Raw genomic sequence first — 14,616 nt, forward strand, 5'->3', positions numbered from 1 at the left:
CTGAAGTAGACCTCCCTGAGCTGAACCAGCTGCCTGCAACAGCTCACAGCTTTGTTCTATGTTACTTATATAGGGATGTGCCCTTAGTTCTCTAGAATCCTTGAGAGCAAGTAGCGTTTCACTTACACCTTTTATTCCCCTTGCTTAGTTCAGTTCCAGGGCTATGATAGATACCTAATAAATGGTTTGTAATTCATTAATATTGTTTTTATGCAGATTTAGAAAAGTGGCTTCAAACCAACTGTGGGGAGTTGGGTGTGATAATCCTAACACTATAGGTCTCCCATCTAAGAGAAATTACTTTCCCATTATATTAAAAACTAATTAATAAATTGAGATCTAGAGTCTTCTCCTTAATATTCTCATTACAACCTTGTTCTTGTTAAAAATCAGTGTCTGAAGGACATAACTGATTGAGGAGATTACCCACTAGTCCTCAAAAATATGCTCTTCAATTTTAGGTCGGGAAATAACTCCTAGTTCTCAAGAGCTATTCTCTTTAATCTTAGGTGGGACCTCCCCTCATTAGGTCTTATAACCTCTGCTTAAAGCATAAACAGAATCCAGCCTAGGAGAGTTTTTACCCTGGGGAAATGAGCCCTGGTTATTAAACCCTTCATTAGAGTTAAGGGTGACCCAGCTCATGAAGGAAAAAACCACCAGACTGGTCTAGATGGAGATGGATTCCCCTGGCCATGCTGCTGAAGGAGTTGAGTCTAATAATCAAACCAGGTTCTCAGCAGGAAGTGCTAAAGACTTTCAGTCTACCTCCTCAATAAATATGCACCAGTATGTGTTGATATACAATTTGAAGAGAATTCCCTTCCAAGGTTTATTATTAAAATATTATTATTATTAAAATTTTCAGGATCTCCACTGACCATCAGTTTGTTGATTGCCAACTAAGACTAACTAATAAATTGATTATTATTTACCCAGAAACACTGTCTCTCAGGGGTTCTTCCATTCATCTCACATACATGATCAGTCATTAAAAGGCTCATTCTGTGGAAGGACAATATTTATTGGGTTAATTATTTGACTATTTCATGAACTATTATTTAAACTAAAAGGGTTTAAAGGGATAGCATCCCACCACTAATTCCAACTTCCTTGCTCTGTAGACAAAATTCAAGTCAGAAAACATTTCTGTAAAGATGAGATGGAATCCATAGGATCTGCTTGGTGGGGTTGAGGATGCAGTGCTCACAAGTAACATCAACTTTTCCTTTTCTCCAGGCCCTTCTGTCTTTGAGGATGGTTCTTCTTGCGAAGAAACTAATATCATGAAATCTAGAGACATTATTCTGAGTACTGCCTTCCTCTCCCAGACAGGAGTTGGGGTTCTAGGGAATTTCTTCCTTATCTGTCTCTTCATCTTTGTGTCTCTCAGGGGTCATAGGATGAGACCTATAGACACCATAGTCACTCAGCTGGCCTTGATCAACTGCTTGGTGCTTCTCTTAAAAAGCATCCCTATGACAATGGCAGCTTTGGGTCTGATGAATTTCCTCAATGAAATTGGCTGTAAAATTATTGTCTACATCCACAAAGTAGCTCAGGACCTTTCTCTCAGCATGACCTGCCTCCTGAGTGTCTTTCAGGCCATCACCATCAGCCCCAGCAACTCCAATTGGGCAGAGCTGAAAGCCAGGGCCCCAAAATACCTCTTTCCCTCTAGTCTACTCTGTTGGACTATTCACCTGCTTTTGTCTGGCTATATTCCTTGGAGAATTAGGGGACCAACGCAAAACAGAAACTTCACTGAGATACAGAATCATGGATATTGTTCTCATATTCTTCCTTCTGGATTTCGTGCCTCACTCATTGCAACCTTTCTCTCCTTTGCTGATGCTATGTATTTGGGACTCATGGTCTCTGCCAGTAGCTACATGGTGATTCTCCTGTACAGGCATCACAAACAAGTCCAAAAAGTTCACATTACCTCCCTCTCCCCTAGAGCCTCCCCTGAGACCAGGGCCACCAAAACTATCCTACTCTTAGTGAGCACCTTTGTTTCCTCTTACTTACTCAATTGCATCTTGATAGTATATATGTCACTTATAAAGTCCCCGCTCTGGTTGACATATACCTCTGCTTTCTTGGGTTTATGTTTCCCAGCTCTTAGTCCCTATGTTCTCATCAGCAGTGACTCACAAGTTCCTAGGTACCTCTCTGCTCTTTGTGGGAGAAAAACCTCACATTTTGACCCTGATAACAAATTAATATCCTCTGCCCAGGATGAATTTCTGAAAGCTCCAGTGAGAGCAAAGCATCCCCATATCAAATGAGACCTGGATTACACCTTAAATAATAGACTAACATCCAATTTCTTAGAAGAAGACAAAGAGTTGGACACCATTGAAATGACTTTTTGGTTTTTGCTTTTTGGAGGGGGGAACGTTGGGTAATTGGGGTTAAGTGGGGTTAAGTTAGAAGTGGCAAAGAGTTGGACACCACTGAAATGACTTTTATGTTTTTTGCTTTTTGGAGAGGGGAAGATAGGGCAATTGGGTTAAGTGACTTGCCCAAGGTCACATAGCTAGTTTTTGTGTAAAATGTCTGAGGCCAGATTTGAACTCAGGTAGGTGAGGTAGTGATTAGCAGAACTTAATTTCTAAACTTAGCTCCTATCCAAAGAGATTTTCCTTGAAAAATCATACAAAATGGGGAGGTAATACAGATCAATTATAAAATGCTTGAAAATCGATTTAATTTCTTCAGTTCCCCTCCTTTGATTCAATAAGAAATACTGTTTCCTCAATAATATGCCAATTATCAAATGACATCAAGTCTCTCTGCCTCTCAAGATTGACTCATCAGGATACAAGTACCTGAAGGTGCTAAACATTTCATTGTTGAGTCATTCCAGTTGTGTCCAACTTTTCACAACCCCACACTGGAATGGTTTGTCATTTTCTTTTTCAGCTCATTTTACACATGAGCTACTGAGGAAAACAGGATTAAGTGACTTACCCAGGGTCTTATTGCTAGTAAGCATATTGGTCCAGATTGGAATTCTTGAAGATGAATCTTCCTGATTTCAGGCCTGACACTCTATTCGCTGCAACACCTAGCTGCCCAAAACACTTCCTGAAGGATTATTAATTATGAAGCCCACATGGTCTACCAAGAGGGAATAATGTGACAGAGGATGTAGAGAAGAGAATTTACCTTCTTCAAGGTCAATGCCTTCTTCAAGTCCCGGATTTCAAGTACACCTTACAGAGACAACAGGTATATAGGGAATAAATAGGAAGGAAGGGTGAATATTCAGTTCTCTCATTCATTCATCTCAGTTCAGTTTTGCTTTGTAACCCATTCCTGACGTTCATTTCATCAGCACACCAAAACTTAGGGTTCAGATTTCTCATATAATTGTCTGGTTTCTGGAGGAAAAAAAAAGTTTCCTCTTGGGCATTCTGGAATGGACCTGTCCTCAGAGCAACTCCTCCTAGAAGATCTGGACACAGAAATGATTATAATGTTAGATTGCAAACAGTAAGATCTTTCATAATTGTATCTCATTAGAGCAGTGCAGAGGTGCAAAGGCACTGAAACAACAAGATTCATTATGTATTAAAAAATGCAGCTTCACTTGCCTTGTTTAGAGAAGTTTGCTTTGAAAGGAATAAGCAGGGGCATAACTATACCAGCATCAAATGGTCCTCCAGGCCCAAGCCTAAGAAAAGAGAAGGACTCAAAATAGGCATGGTAGGATAAAACATCCTTAGTTCTGTTTGATTTCAGGCAAGAGTTGTACTTTATCTGGAACAGCCACTCATACGGTAAGGTTCCACCTCATTCACAGAATTTCATAACCAGACATCAGAAGTGATCAGGTGGGACACATTCCTGTTCATAAAGAAACAATCTAATATGGAAATTGAGTCAACAGGACACTACCTTAGGCCATTCCAAGGTCATCCTCCAAACCTTTCTTTCCCAGGCACAAACATCTACCTGTAAGCAGTTCTCAGACCACATTCCCTTTGAGCAACTAGTCATCTCCCTCAAATGGTGGATTTCTGACCTAATGATCGTTCGGACAATTTTCCCTGAATTCAAATCAGATTAATTACACTCCCATGAGATTTCACCTCAAATAGCAGTTTGGTAATTATAGCCTAGAGCTGGATACAGTTATTAATACTCTCATGTTGTTGGAGTAAGTTTGTTAGCAATAAATGTTTGGCAGGCCTCACACATGGAGAAAAAATTGTGTTCAACACCCTTTTCTTCTTTTTCTTCTTTCCCCTCAGTTTAACCTTATCCTGGTGTAAAAATGAAGCATTAGAAATCAAGAACACAATTACAATTTGGAATTTCACACAGAGAGTGTGATCAGTTACCAGATAAACAGATATTCATCTCTTAAGGTATTGGATATCACACCCTTAGGCTAAATTAAATCTGTAAATTGGAGTCTGTTAAGACTAAATTAGTTCATGCCCAAAGGATTATAAAATTACGCATATTCTTTGATCTGACAATACCATTTCTAGGGTTATATCCCAAAGAGATCATAAAAATGGGGAAAGGAACCATGTGTACAAAAATTTTTATAGCAGCTCTTTATGTGTTGTCAAATAACTGGAAATTGTGGGGATGTCCATTAGTTGGGGAATGACTGAACAAGTTGTGGCATATAAATGTAATGGAATCCTATTGTTCCATAAGAAATGATGATTTCAGAAAAACCTTTAAAGACTCACATGACCTGATACTGAGGGAAGCGAACAGAAGCAGAAGGACATTGTATACAGTAACAGCAACATTATGTGATGACCAGCTTTGATAAACTTAGCTATTCTTAGTAATGCCCTGATCCGCAACAGTTCCAAAAGACTCATGATAAAAAATGCTATCCACATCCAGACAAAGAACTATGGAATCTGAATGCAGATTAAAGCAAACTGTTTTCTCTTTTTTGTTGTTTTTTTTCTTTCTTGTGGTTTTTCCCTTTGGTTCTGATTCTTCTTTACAACATGATTAAAGTGGAAATATGTTTAATATGGATGTACATTATAGCCTCTATCAGATCACATGATGTCTTGGGGAAAGGGGCAGGAGGAATTTAGAATTTAAAATCTTATAAAAGTGAATGCTGAAAGCTAAAAATAAATAAATAAAAATTTTAAAAGTAAGTGGAAAATACTGACTATATTTTTAAATAAATTTCTTTAAATAATGAATCAAATTTATTTGATAAGTAAAAAAATACTAAATTAGTTAATGATGAAATTTCAATATATACTACTCTAGGTATAACTTCATAATTGTCATAATCTCATATCAACACATAAATTGTTGCTGTACTATAAACTAAGTTGTAAATCTCCCCACCTTTGTCAAAATATTTGAATTTGAAAAGAGGATCCCATTTTTATCAGTAAACCAATTCGCATGACTGATAAGATTTTACGACTTTGCCAAAGCAGATGGTCTCAAGAAATCCAGCAGGTGTATCAATTAGGAGATTTTACAATTTCTTTTCTTTGTATCTTTTTCTACACAATAAGTAATTATAAATTTTCTCTTTTAAGATGTACCCAAATAAATGCTTGGCAATAACCTATAATGGTTTTTCATAATTCATAATTTCATAAAAAACAGATTAAAGAGTCACAATTTTCTTTTTTTTTTAAAAGCAATCGGGGTTAAGTAACTTGCTCAAGGTTACATGGCCAGTTATTTCTGGGTGTGGTGCTGAGTGTCTGAGCCCAGGATTCGATCTCCAGGTTGTCCTGACACTGGAGCCGGTGCTCTTACTCGCTGTGCTACCTGGCTGCCCAAAGAGTCACAATTTTCAATGATAAAATTGTATAATCTTTCTAACAACATTACTTATACAATGGTTCCCCAGTATTTATAATACAAGAAAATTTAGAAACACAATAGTATTAATAATGTAATGAATTTAAAGCACGAAACCAAACTTATTACTGATCAGATGACATCAAATCAGTCTAATGCATTTACAAATTATATAGAAAACCATTTTATTACCTTTGGCATTTTATATTAAACACATGAAAAACCCAGCACAGTACTGAATTAAAGAAAAGCAATATTTATATAGTGCTTACCATATGTCAGGTCTTTTTTAGGCACTTCACAACCTTGGGAGGTGGGTGCCATTTTTATCCCCTTCACAGATTAGTAAACTGAGGTGAACAAAAATGAGGTTACTTGCCTAAAATCCCAGAGTCAAGAAATTAACAGAGATTGGATTTTTAACCTATATTTTGCTCAATGAATGCTCTTTCAGCATTTTGCTTTAATGCCAAATCATATTTCAATTTAGTTTCAAGGAAAACTTTTATTACATCAAATCTGGATTTACAATCACATAAATAATATGTCAAATTTTCAAAGGGCCACATGGTCCCAATAATTCACATTATAGGGCCTGCTACTCTTAGTTAATCTACTGCCAAATATTTAAAGTGGCCCTCTTGTATACTATTCTCATTCACTTCTTTAAGGGGATAACTTTAAGGTTATTGAGGATTTTGTATTCTTCACATAAAAACTAAAATATACACTTCTTCAGCTTTTTGAGGCATTCTTCTCCTCATTGGCTTTTTGATCCTCTTTTGCCATTTAAGTTAGTCTATTTTTTAAGGTTCTATTTTCTTCAGTATTTTTGGGTCTCCTTTAGCAGGCTGTTGACTCACTTTTCGTGATTTTCTTGCATCTTTCTCATTTCTCTTCCCAATTTTTCCTGCACTTCTCTTACTTAATTTTCAAAATCCTTCTTGAGCTCCTCCATGGCCTAATTACAAGTTCCTATTTTTCTTGGAAGCTTTTGATGTGGGAGTTTTGACTTTGTTTTCTTCTTCTGGTTACATGTTTTGATCCTTTTTGTCCCCCAAAAATGATTCTATGGTCTGATTGTGCTTCCTCTGATTTCTCATCTTGCCAGCCAATTACTTAGCTTTTGAGTTCTTTGCCACTGTAGAACTCTTCTTCCAGAGTGGAGAGAGCTGTGCCCAAATTTCTGGTGTTTTCACATTTGCCAGAGCTATGAGGAGGGCACCCTCTCCACAGCCCCCACAAGCTCTGGCACACTTGCACTCCTCACCCTAGGACCATCACCCAAGACTGCGACCCAGATCCAAGCAGGTCAAAGCAAGAGCAATTACCCTCTGAATGGATGCTTGGTACCCCTGCAATCTGTAGGCCAGGAGCTCTGGAGGCAGATATGCAGCATCAGATGCATAACCTCTCATCCCAGGGGCAGTGGCCAGAGCACACTCTTCCATACCCCTGTTCCAACATAGTTCCCTACTGAGCTTTTGTTTTCTCTTTGGTGTTTATGGGTTGAGAAGTCTGGAAACTTCCACAGCTGCTGCTGATTCACTCTCCTGAAGTCTGTTCTGGCCATTCTGTGCCACTGGTCAGGGCTGCCCCAGAGCTGTAACTGAGTGGCTCATGTAGGACTGTGCTTGGTTCCAGCCCAGGGCAATTGACCCTTCCTGTCAGCCTGCTAGGTTGCCTTCAGTGGGAGATTTGTTTCTCTCTGTCACTTTCTGGGTTCTGTAGCTCTAAAATTTGTTTAGAGTCATATTTTACAGGTATTGGAGGTGGTTGGAGCCAGATACCATAGGAGTTTCTGTTTTTACTCTGCCATCTTGGCTCTGCCTCTCAAAATACACACTTCTAATTGTCCTTCAAGGATAGAATTGTTGGTGACATTTCTAATTTACCCAAACAATTAAGGTCTGGAACTTAACACAAAGTATTTTAGCTAATTAAATTTAATTTATATTCAAGTTGTTCCCTTAAATAATCTTCTCTTTCCATGGGCAAGAAGCAATATAGTGTCTAAAATTTTGAATTGTGAACTTGCTTTGAAATTGTGCCCAAACTACCCACCCCTCCCTTAAACTGAGATTATATGACATTGAGTAGTTCTCAGTAGTGCAAACCCCTCCCACCCCCTGCCACAGTGGGGTGGAAATGTTGGTTCAGATTTTCTCTCACTTTGTTCTGTCATACATATCTATAGTGATGCTGCTAAGTTTGTCTATACCTTTCTCATACCACCTAGGGCAGAAAACAGATATGCCACTTAATTCTTGACTTGTTCTTTTGTCAATAAGTTGTATCAGACTTTTCATGACCCCATTTGGACTTGAACAGGTCATAAAAATCTTTTCATTCCTGTGAAAGAAAAAAAACTAGAGGAACGTATGTGAGGAAAGGTTTTCTGAATCTTTAGACAATTTAAGAAATTGACTTACAGAGGAACTAAAGCCCCCCTTCTCCTTCATCCACACCTTCTTGTTGTTTGTCCTTTTTCAGAGGACCAGTGGTACCATAGGGTGATGTCTTGACTTTCATGTGAACAGGATTTAAGTGAGGCAAAGATGCACAAAATCAAAAGCCTCACTCTCTCTTCCAGAGTCCAGAGGCAAGATAAAAGTGAGGATGACTGGTGATGGTCCAGGATACAGGGTGCAACCTTGGCATCTTTGATGTCTGACCTAACTCTAAGCACTACACAGTGCATGCTCCAGCTGCCTTTGCGCCCTTTGCTAAAAATTGTTCTCAGCCACCCATTCCTCCAGGAGAAGTCTTCATATGCTTGGGGTAGACATCTCCCTAACTCACTGACAGGTTTGATGTCTGTCATTTTCCCTCAACCTGGTTTAGTCCATTTGTCTAGGTGGTTTTACTGGTTGTGTGGCTGCTGTGCACACTACAGCTTCTTGGAACTGCAGACGGGAGTTGGGTGGAGGTTGACTCCAAAGGTGGATGAGTAGCCCTGAAAAAACCTCAGCAAGTACCCTCACCAGAGGTTATTCTTCCCTGAACACACCACAAACCCACATATAGATTTACACATACAACCATATGGGATTTTATAGCACTTTGGCAAGATAATAACTTGAAAAATATTTAATTCCTGAGAGCAAGGAAAGTTTCATCTATGTATTTTTATTTCCAGTGCCTCCTTCGGTAGCTAGTATATAGTAGGCACTTAAGAACAACTTGCTAATTGATTGGTTAATATTTTTTAATTTGGCCTCAAAACTAGGTTAAAAAAGAGATTTCAAACCGTCTTCTAGAGATTCAATTTGATGATACTGACAGCACAGATCTCCATACCATCATGCCCATTCATTGAGATGTTTCCTCTATTTATAGGTAATAGGTAGTTGTGATTCAAATATTTCATGAAAGTATAACTGAGCCTCAAAATGAGTTAGTAATTAGCTTCTCAACCCAACTACCCACCTGTTCCCCCTATACCTATGAGGGGAAGGCTAAGTATGGGAATATTTGTGTAAAGAACTGAAGAAGATTCCTCAGAAGTTCCTTCTAAATGGGAATGAGAGGGCAATGTTGGCAATTACCATGAATTTGTGTTTTCTTTAGGTCCATCTGACTCTAACACCATTTCTTCTCCATAAGACACTAAGAACATGAGTCCTAAAGATTCAATTCTGAGTATCTTTTTTTTCATCCAGAAAATATTCTAGAACTATATAACTATATATAAATTACTCTATAACTACAAGTCTATGAAGGATATATACAATATAAACCCAAACATTGACACTTGAAAACAAAGGATCAATGCATTCCAGGAAGATGGCAGTGTAGGTCAGAAATTCCCAGGCTCTCTAAATCACTTTGACAAAGACACAGAAAATCACCATGAAATGAACATAGAGCAAGAAAAGTAAAAAGGTAAAGCATTTGTTCTCTTAAGATCATCATGAGAGGACCTCAGAGAGGACTCCATGGAGTCTTCAAAGGAATTTAAAAATCAAATAAGAGAGAACAAGGAAAAATTACAGGGGGGGAGGGGAATAAAAGCAATCCAAGAAAATTTTGAAAAGAAAGTTATTCAATTAGAAAAGATGACACAAAATCTTTTTTTTTTTGGACACAAAATAGCACCTTGAAAACTAGAATTAGGCACATGGAATTGAATGACACTATAAAACACCAAGATATAATAAAACTAAAAAGAAAAAGAACAAATCTGAAACATCTCATTAGAAAAACAATTGATCTAGAGAACAGATCAAGGAGAAATAATATAAGAATGATCTGTCTAAACAAAAGTTATAACTAAAAAAAGAGTCTGGATACAATATTACAAAGAAATTATTAAAGAAAATTTTTCCAAAGTTCTAGAACAAGGAGGTAAAATACAAGGAAAAGGAATCTACTGATCACCACCTGAAAGATCCTGGGAAGAAAAATTTCAGGAATGTCATAGCCAAGTTTCAAAATTCCCAGGTTAAAGAGAAAATATTGTAAGCAACAACAATGACAAAATTTAAATACTGCAGAAAAACAGTCAAGATTGCACAAGACCTAACAGCTTCTACACTAACAGACCATAGGTATTAGAACATTATATGTTGAAGAGCAAAGGAGTTGGCCTTGCATCCAAGAATAACTTATCCAGCAAAGCTTAGTATCATCCTGAATGGAAAAAAAAAATAGCCATTTGATGAACTGAAATATTTTCAGGTATTTATAACAAAAAGACCAGAATTCAATGAAAAATTAAATATAAAATATTCAGAAGAAATATAACAAAATTATCAAAGGCACGAGCAGTTGTTAAATTGTTTACTTATGATACATGGAACGTTACTAATATTAGTTACTGTTAGTAATAATATTCTTTTTTTAATGTTTATTTGTTTTTCATTTACAACATTCAGTTCTGCAAACTTGTGAGTTACAAATTTTCTCCCTCACCCTTCCTTCCCCTCTCTCCAAGATGGCATGCAATCTGATATAGGCTCTACTTATACATTCACATTAAACCTATTTTCACATTAGTCATGTTGCAATGAAGACTTATAACCAACAGAATGAACCATGAGAAAGAAGAAACAAAACAAAAAAAGTAATAATCTTAAAAACTACTATTATTAGTAAGGTAGTTTGGAAGAAAACTTGGGACTGAGTTGGATATGATGAGGTGATTCTAAAAATATCTCATGAAAATGGGGAGTGAGGGGTGGAGTCAATATGGTGGAGTAAAAGCAGGAAAAAAGCAGGCTTGAGCTCCCACTCCAACAATCTCCAATACCTGTAAAAAAAATGACTCTAAACAAATTTTAGAGATACAGAACCTGCAATGTGACAGAGAGAAAGAAATCTCCCACTGAAGGCAGCCTGGCAGGCCAATAGGAAGGGTCTATCACACTGGGCTAGGAGCTGAGCACAGTCCCAAGTGAGCCACACCAGCCCAGACTCACATCCCAGACTGGCTGGAACAGACTTCAGGAGAGTGAATCACCAGCAGCTGTGGCAGTTTCCAGACCTCTCAACCCATAAATGCCAAACAGAAAGTAAAACGTCAGTAGGGAACTCTGTTGGAACTGGGTGAGAGAAGAATGCTGTCCAACCCTGCCCCCAGGGGTGAGAAGTAGCAGAGGTGCGGTGGCTGCAGCTGCTTCCATGTGACTGCCTGAGGAGCTCCTGGCCTGCAGATTGTAGGGGGACAAAGTGACCATTCGGAAGTTTATTGTTCTTGCTTTGACCTGCTTGGATCTGGGTCAAAGTCTTGGGTGGTGGTCCTGAGGTAAGGAATGCTAGTGTGCCAGAGCTTATGGTGGCTATAGAGAGGGTGACCTCCTCGTACCTCTGACAAAAGCGGCAAAAACCCCAGCAATTTGAAACACAGCTCTCTCCACTCTGGAAGTAAAGTTCTACAGTGGCAAAGAGCTCAAAAGTCAAGTAATTAGTTGGCAAGATGAGCAAACAAAGGATGCACAGTCAGATCATAGAATCTTTTGGGGGAAAGGTCAAAATGTGGAACTAAAAGAAGACAACAAAATTAAAACTCCTGCACCAAAAGCCTCCAAGAAAAATATGAACTGGTCACAGGCCATTGGGAAGAGAAATGAGAACGATGCAAGAAAATCATGAAAAGTGAGTCAAAAGTCTGCTAAAGGTGACACCCCCCCCTAAAAAAATACTGAAGAAAATAACACCTTAAAAAATAGTTTAACTCAAATGGCAAAAGAGGCCTAAAATGCCAATGAGGAGAATACCTTAAAAAGTCAAATTGGCCAGATGGGAATGGAATTTCAAAAAGTCACTGAAGAGAATAATCCTGTCAAAATTAGTTTGGAGCAAATGGAAGCTAATGACTTTATGAGAAATCAAGATACTATAAAACATATCCAAACAAATGGAAAAAATAGAAGGCAATGTGAAATATCTCATTGGAAAAACCATTGACCTAGAAAATGGATCCAGGAGAGATAATTTAAAATTTTGGGACTATGTAAAAGCCATGATCAAAAAAAGAGCCTAGAAATCATCCTTCAATAAATTATCAAGCAAAATTGCCCTGATATTCTAGAACCAGAGGGCAAAATAGAAATTGAAAGAATTCACCAATCACCTCTTGAAAAAGATCCCACAAAAAGAAAATTCCTAGCAATATTATAGCCAAATTTCAGAGTTCCCAGGTCAAGGAGAAAATAGTACAAGCAGTCAGGAAGAAATAATTTGAGTACTGTGGAAACACAATCAGGATAACACAAGACCTAGCAGCTTCTACATTAAGGGATCAAAGGGCTTGGAATATGATATTCCAGAGATCAAAGGAGCTAGGATTAAAACCAAGAATCACCTACCCAGAAAAAACTGAGTATAATGTTTCAGGGGAAAATATGGATATTCAATTAAATAGTGGACTTTCAAACATTCTTGATAAAAAAAAACAGAGCTGAACAAAAAATTTGACTTTCAAATACAAGAAGCAAGAGAAGCATGAGAAGGTAAACAGGAAAAGGAAATCATACAGAACTTATTAAAGTTGAACTATTTACATTCCTACATGGAAAAATGATAATTGTAACTCATGAGACTTATCTCAGTATGAGAATAGCTGAAGGGAATATATATATATATATATATATACACACACACACACACATACATATATATGTATTTATAGGAGGGTTTATGTGTGTAAAAATATATATGTTAGTGTATATATATATGTGTGTGTGTGCATGTATACATAGACAGAGGTCACAGGATGAGTTGAATAGGAAAGGATGATATCTAAAAAATAAAATTAAGAGGTGAGAGAGGAATATATTGGGAGAAGAATAAAGGGAAAGATAAAATAGGGTAAATTTTCTCACATAAAAGAGGCAAGAGAAAACTGTTACAATGGAGGGGAAGAGCAGTAAGGTGAAAGGGAATGGGTCAACCTTACTTTCATTGAATTTGGCTTAAGGGGGAGAATAACATACACAACCAATTGGGTATTTGACCCTAAGGAAAGTAGGGGGGGAAGGGATAAGAAAGGGATTGATAGAAGAGAGGGCAAATTGAGAGACAGGGTAGTTATAAGCAAATACTTTTGAAAAGGGACAGAATGAGAGGAGAAAACAGAATAAGTGGGGAGCAGGATAGGATGGAGGAAAATATTGTTAGTCTTTCACAACATGACTTCTATGGAAATGTTGTGCATAACATGTACAACCTATATTGAATTGCTTGTCTTCCCAGTGGGGGGTGGGTGATGAGGGAAGAAGGCAAAAAATCTGGAGATCAAAGTTTTAAAAAACAAATGTTAAAAAATTTATTTTTTACATGCAACCGGGAAATAAGATATACAAACACTGGGGTATACAAATCCATCTTGCCCTACTAGAAAGTTAGGGAGGGTGGGGGAGGATATAAGAGAGAACAGATTGAGAGAAGGGGTATTGAGTAGGCTTGCTATCTTAGGGTGGGGTACAGGGGTAATGGTAATGGAATGGAATTTAAAGATCCCCCTGAATTGGCTTGGTTTTCAGGTTGAGTGTTAAAACCCAGACCTTGTGAATCCCACTTGTGGGATGGATTTGTTGACAAGAGAGAGGACTGAACTGGAAGGAGCTGGGTTGGTGGATTTAGAAAGAGGCCCAAACAGAGAGAAGGTCCAAGCAGAGAGAGGCAGAAGAACTTTTGGGGACCAGCATCTTGGATGCAGAGAGAGAAGAGAATTGCTGGGGGCCAGAATTTCTGGGAGAGAGAGAAATCTGCTAGCCAAAGATGCCCAGACTGCTGAGGTCCAGTTGGAGCTGCCCAGGACTGTTGAAAGCCGCTACTTGGGAGCTACCAAGAACTGGGGAGGTATAACTGTGATGCTGGGATTTTTGTCCATATGTTTTTGTGTTGTTTTGCCAGATTGATCTGCTGATAAAGGACAGTTCTATTGTTGCAGAGGTCCTGGAACCTTGCTGTTGGTTCAGGGGTCCTGAGACTGTTCTGCAGGCAGAGAGTGAATTGATGAGGACACTGGCAATGTATATAGTGGCTTTGTTGAGCTTTGTCTCCCCAGGAACAGAGATTGCCGAGAACTTGCCTCCCATCAAGACGAATGAAAGACCTCTCTTCGGGTATTACATGCTCTGATGATATCTTAATCTTGTTGTAGCTTAAGGGTAGATGGCCAATCAGACATGTGAAGGTGGGCTCTAGCCAATCAGACATGAGAAGGTGGGCTCTAGCCAATCAGGTGCTGAGTAGAACTGTATATAAAGAGAGCCCGTTTTGAGAAAGCAGGCATTAAAGGAGCCAACATTGAGAGAGTGACACAGTGCTCAGAGAGAGAAGCAGCTTGAGTGG

The 14,616-nt window shown here is 38.3% G+C and overlaps 1 protein-coding gene across 1 annotated transcript; it reads left to right on the plus strand.

The window, feature by feature from the left end:
* The first annotated feature begins 1,260 nt into the window (after positions 1–1,260).
* LOC138168220 (vomeronasal type-1 receptor 4-like) lies at positions 1,261–14,403 on the plus strand. Its single transcript, XM_069097251.1, has 2 exons — positions 1,261–2,261; positions 14,176–14,403. The coding sequence occupies exons 1-2, from the start codon at positions 1,287–1,289 to the stop codon at positions 14,401–14,403; spliced, it is 1,203 nt and encodes a 400-aa protein (XP_068953352.1). The 5' UTR covers positions 1,261–1,286.
* Positions 14,404–14,616: the final 213 nt, after the last annotated feature.

This window comes from Petaurus breviceps, unplaced genomic scaffold (genome assembly GCF_028583685.1).
Source record: "Petaurus breviceps papuanus isolate PSGF00001 unplaced genomic scaffold, PetGlider_PUasm1.0 355, whole genome shotgun sequence".
Lineage (NCBI taxonomy): Eukaryota > Metazoa > Chordata > Mammalia > Diprotodontia > Petauridae > Petaurus > Petaurus breviceps.

Coding starts and splice junctions, on each gene's coding strand:
- LOC138168220 (XM_069097251.1), top strand. CDS start 1,287: ATGAAATCTAGAGACATTATTCTGAGTACTGCCTTCCTCTCCCAGACA. Junction 2,262..14,175: donor ATGAATTTCTGAAAGCTCCA/GTGAGAGCAAAG, acceptor TTGTTTTGCCAG/ATTGATCTGCTGATAAAGGA.